The sequence below is a fragment of the Hordeum vulgare genome, chromosome 3H (assembly GCF_904849725.1).
Source record: "Hordeum vulgare subsp. vulgare chromosome 3H, MorexV3_pseudomolecules_assembly, whole genome shotgun sequence".
Taxonomy (NCBI): Eukaryota; Viridiplantae; Streptophyta; class Magnoliopsida; order Poales; family Poaceae; genus Hordeum; species Hordeum vulgare.
Genome location: NC_058520.1, coordinates 554,866,969 through 554,872,372, shown reverse-complemented (window position 1 = coordinate 554,872,372; position 5,404 = coordinate 554,866,969). Strand labels below are relative to the sequence as shown.

General features: G+C 46.4%; 1 protein-coding gene across 1 annotated transcript; it reads left to right on the top strand.

Annotated features, from left to right (window-relative positions):
- The first annotated feature begins 4,251 nt into the window (after nt 1-4,251).
- LOC123440573 (uncharacterized protein At5g39865-like) lies at nt 4,252-5,310 on the top strand. The gene has a single exon (XM_045117137.1). The coding sequence runs from the start codon at nt 4,334-4,336 to the stop codon at nt 5,078-5,080; it is 747 nt and encodes a 248-aa protein (XP_044973072.1). The 5' UTR covers nt 4,252-4,333; the 3' UTR covers nt 5,081-5,310.
- The last annotated feature ends 94 nt before the right edge of the window (nt 5,311-5,404 follow it).

The following is a 5,404-nucleotide window of genomic DNA, read 5'->3' as shown; positions in this document are numbered from 1 at the left end:
GTCATCCTTCTATGGACTGGAGCAAGCATCTCGGAGTTGGAATATACGCTTTGATGATCAAAGCTTTTGGGTTTATACAAAGTTTATGAGAAACTTCTATTTCCAAGAAAGTGAGTGAGAGCACTATAGAATTTCTGACAAGTATATGTCATTGACATAGTGTTGATCGAAAATGATGTAGGATTTCTGTAAATCATATAGGATTGTTTCAAAGGAGTTTTTCAAAGGAAAACCTGGATTAAGCTACTTGAACAATATGCATGAAGATCTATAAAGATAGATCAAGACGCTTGATAAAACTTCCAATGAATACATACCTTGACAAGATTTTGAAGGAGTTCAAAATGGATCAGTCAAGGAAAGAGTTCTTGACTGTGTTTTAAGGTGTGAATTTGGGTAAGACTCAAAGCTCGACCATGATAGAAGAAAGAGAGAGGACAAAGGTTGTCCCCTATGCCTTAGTCGTAGGCTCTATAGTATGCCATGTTGTGTACCACACGTGATGTGTGCCTTGCCACGAGTCTATCAAGGGGTACAAGAGTGATCCAGGAATGGATCACTGGACAATGGTCAAAATTGTACTTAGTAACTTGAGGACTAAGGAAATGTTTCTCGATTATGAAGGTGATAAAAGAGTTCGTCATAAAGGGTTACATCGATGCAAGCTTTGACACCAATCCGGATAACTCTGAGTAGCAGACCGGATTCGTATAATGGAGCAGTCCTTTGGAATAGTTCCACATGGAGCGTGGTAGCACCATCTACAGTACGATAGATGCCTTGTGGGGTCCACGTGGCTCCGTTTAGCGTGATTCCAACACCAAAAAATCCCATGTATATAGAAACCCACATAAATAAACAAAGAACTACCTTTCGAGTACCTTGTCGAAGAGGGAAAATCATTTGTGATGGCGATCTACATCATCCCGATAGAGGCCATGACAAGGAGGGAGTAGTTCACCCTCGGGGCTGAGAGTATGTGCCAGTAACTGTGTGTTCATCTCTCTCGCGCGCGTTCTTGAGATGGCACAATCTTGATGTATCATGGGCTTTGTTAATATGGTCTAATCATATGGTGTTCTTCCCTTGCCATCTTGTTGTGAACTGAATCTTTATCTTTAAGATTTCGTTAAGTTGGAATGAATATTTTGGTTTGAGAACACTTGATGTATGTCTTTCATGTGGATACCCGTAGTGACAATTGGGTATTCTAGTGATTCACTTGATATATATTATGGCATCAACTTGCGGATTACGTTGACCTTGGGGATCTATGTATAGAAGTTGATTGCACGTTTTCATACTACTTTCTCTGATAGAAATCGTGGGGTGGTCCTTGAAGTTCTTTGTGTTGGATTGAATATGATAGATCTGAAATTGTTTGATGCATGTCGCATAATTTACCCATGGATATTTGAGGTGACATTAGGATTGATTGATATGTATCATTGGTGTTATTTTAGTACAAACTCTAGGGTTGTTTGTGATACTTATAGGAATAGCTCGAAAGATTGATCGAAAAGAATAACTTTGAGGTGGTTCTACTACCTACACCAATTTCATCTTATGCTCTCGAGTACTTATGAAATTTGGAGTAATTCTTTGTTGTACGTTGAGGGATTATCATATGATTCTACTATGTTAGCATTGTTTAGAGATTGCACTAGTGAAAGTACGAACCAAGACCTCATTACCAAGCATTTATACATCATTTTGCTCGTTGTTTTACACTTGCCACCTTGCTGTTTTTATTTTTTCAGATTAGAAAAACCTATATCTACTATCCATACTACACTTGTACCACGATCTCTTCGCTGAACCAGTGCACCTATACAATTTGCCATTGTATTGGTTGTGTTCCGGACACAAGAGATTTTTTGTATTTGATTGCAGGGTTGTTTGAGAGAGACCATCTTCATCCTACACCCCCACGGATTGATAGACCTTAGGTCATCCACTTGGAAAAATTGCTACTGTCCTACAAAACTCTGCGCTTAGAGGCCCAACATAGTCTACAAGAATAAAGTTGTATAGTAGACATCACCCCTCACTGTGGGGGTAATGTTAGGAAGAAGAAAAAATGGAAAGAGGACACCTCGGGCAAGGCAAAAGTTGTGGCTGTCCCCTGGCAAGGCCAAGGCAAGTCCAAACATAAGAAAAAGAAGAACTGTTCACCCAAGAATAAGAATGAACCCAAGAACGATATCTTGGATCAGTCGTGCCAAGTCCACACCAAGAGAGACGAGGATGGCAGCCCCATCTTCCCTAAGAACATCGCTCAGGATTGTTTCTTGCTTCGGCATGAGATGGGTGGGGAGCCATATGGGGAAAGGATAATGATGACGAAGGGAAAGATGCCTCAGGGTACCCAAATGTCAAAAATGTCCTCATGATCTTCGTTGATGTCGAGAGAAAGAGCCCACTAAAGGTCGTCAATCGGGAGGTCAATATGGTAGCTCCGACTACCACCAAATACCTCAACTGGGCGAAAACGTCCATCACGTTCAATCATTTGAATCATCTGGCCCACGTAGCCACCCCCGGGCGGCACGCGCTGGTTGTGGATCTGGTTGTCAACGGAGTCCGACTACAAAAGGTCCTGATGGACGGAGGCTGCAACCTCAACATAATCTACGTCGACACGCTCAAGGCAATGGACATCCCGATGTCCCGATTGAGCAAAGGCAACATGCACTTTCACTGGGTCATCTGAGGGAAGAAAGTAGAGTCACTCGGGCAAATCGCTTTGGACGTTGTGTTCGGAGGCGAAAAACTTTTGAAAGGAGCGACTGGCCTTCGAGGTGGTGGCCTTTCGCAATGCCTATCATGACATCCTCGGTAGGCCCGCCTAAGGGGAGGCATGCCACCTTTGAGGTGCAGTCCATGACATGGTGTCATGGAGGTTTGGTTGGCCTAAGTGGTACCGTCCGTGACGCTGGCCAGATTGGTTCCATGGAAGGGCAGTTACAGACCCGATTGCATTCTTCTTTCCTTGTTCAAGGACTATTTTGCATTTTGCGGTGCCTTGTTAGTATTGTCATGTTTCTAAGGGGTCTAGTTACAAAATCTACTATAATGCTTATCAATGAATGGGTCCTTCTGGACCCTACCTTTCTGTTCAAAAGAAAAGAAATAAAAAGGGGAGTGTTACTCGTTCGCCGGCTAATCTTTTTAAAAGACCAACTAGGTCCCGAGCCGTCAGATTCGTCGGATCGAACGAGCCGAGCATGCCTTCATCACTACAACATAGGTCTTGTTGCAAAATTATTCCTGTCATATAGGTTTTCTTGTAGAATGTTTTTGCAACCGTTGCTTTGTTAACAAATTGCAATTTTTTTATAACTGAGGTCTTATTGCAGAAAATTTCTACACTTAAGGTTTTTTTGTAAAACATAGACATATAATAGACCATTGCAACACCGCATATGTTTCTAGAACGTATCTTGTGTGCTCGAGAGGTGGTGGACTCGGCCGTTGCAATCCGTTGGATGGTGGTAACCTTTTCCCGAAATAAAAAGACAAATATAATAATAGCATGGTGTTTGACTAGAGTTATACTCCCTCCGTTCCTAAATATGTGTCTTTTTAAAAATTTCATTAAAAAACTACATACAATGTATATTGACATAATTTAGAGTATAGGTTTATTCATCTTGTTCCGTATTCAGTTCTTTATTAAATTTATTTTAAAAAATATATTTAAAAACGAAGGAAGTAGTCGAGGAGTGTTTTAGCTAAAAGGGTGCTTTGATCCAAGAGACTAAACTAGTCTGACTAAAAATAGTCCCTTTAAGAGGCTAAAGTTCCAAGCATCACTGACTAAAGAGAGGCTAAAACTAGTCTTGAGGCTAAAATCTTTTAGTCAGGGGTACCCCTACTAAAATATGGATTAGTCATCTCTCTCCTCATTTAACTCCTCTGCTTTAACACATGCGAGTTCTGGATTGGAGGATTTGGAGAATAATAAATGCCCATTAACTTAATTTTAGTTTTTTTAGTATTTGGATCTAAACATAGATGAGGCTAGCAAGTTTTAGTCCCACTACTTTTAGTCATGGGACTAAAACGTATCAAGCACCCTCTAAGGATCATTAAAAGTTCACGCACGAGCGCTGGCCGTAGAACCTCACAACTTCAAAGGGCTAAAATGAAAAAAAAGCAAACACCCCTTCTTCAAATCCCAAACGTCACAAGCGAAAAGGGTGAAAACGAAACGAAACGTAGTGCAGCTAGGGCCACACGCTTCCCCCCCGCGCCGCTCCGAAACTGAAAACCGGACGAGTCCCCATCTCGGGCGGCATCTCATCTCTCTTCCCCATCTCCGGCTTCCCCCATGTGGCTGCCCTGGGTCAAGACGCGCTCCACCTCCCCCACCACCTCCTCCTCCTCCTCCACCTCCACCTGCTCCTCCACGGCGCTCACCGCCGCCTCGCCGCGCCTCTCCTTCAACTCGCCCTCCCTCAAGGACCTCCAGGCCCTCCTCCGCTCCGACCCCGCCGCGCCCTCCCCTTCCCCGCCGCACACGGCCCCGCGCTCCGCCCGCGTCTTCCACCGCGTCCGCGTGGCCGCCTCCGCCCTCCGCGCGCTCCGCACCCTCCAGGCGCCGCCGCCCGCGGCCGAGGCCGACCGCCGCGTCGTGCTCTACTACACCTCCCTCCACGTCATCCGGGGCACCTACGAGGACTGCCGCGCCGCGCGCGCCATCCTGCGGGGGCTCCGCGCCTCCGTCGACGAGCGCGACCTCGCCATGGACGCGCGCTACCTCGAGGAGCTCACGGCCCTCCTCCCGCGCGCCCGCCGGATCACGCTCCCGCAGGTCTTCGTCGGCGGCCGCCACCTCGGCGGCGCCGAGGAGCTCCGCCGCCTGCACGAGTCGGGCGAGCTCCGGCGCGTCGTGGCCGGCGCCGCGTCCCTCGCCGCCTGCGGCCGCTGCGGCGGCGAGCGCTACGTCCTGTGCGGCAGCTGCGACGGGAGCCACAAGCGGTACAGCCTCAAGGGCGGCGGCGGGTTCCGCACCTGCGCCGGCTGCAACGAGAACGGCCTCGTCCGCTGCCCGGACTGCTCGCCGCCGGTCGTCTGATCCAGATTCAAAAAGGTTCCAATCCGCCGATGACTTGTGTACTACTCAGTAGTCAGTAGTAGTAGATTTTTAATTTCGTAGCGGGTACCAAAAATCGGGATAAGAAATGGGGCTCTGTGTGTAGTCTTTACTACTACTACTCTACATGATTTAGTGTAACTGGTGTCTGATCTGATACAGTACCGTGTGATGAATTGGGAGTTGCAAGTTTTCAGCATTTCCAAACCAAACACTAAATGTTGTCTTGGGTAGTACTCCCTCGTTCCTAAATACAAGTCTTTTTGATGGTTCTATTAGAGGATTACATTTTAGAGCGTAAATTTG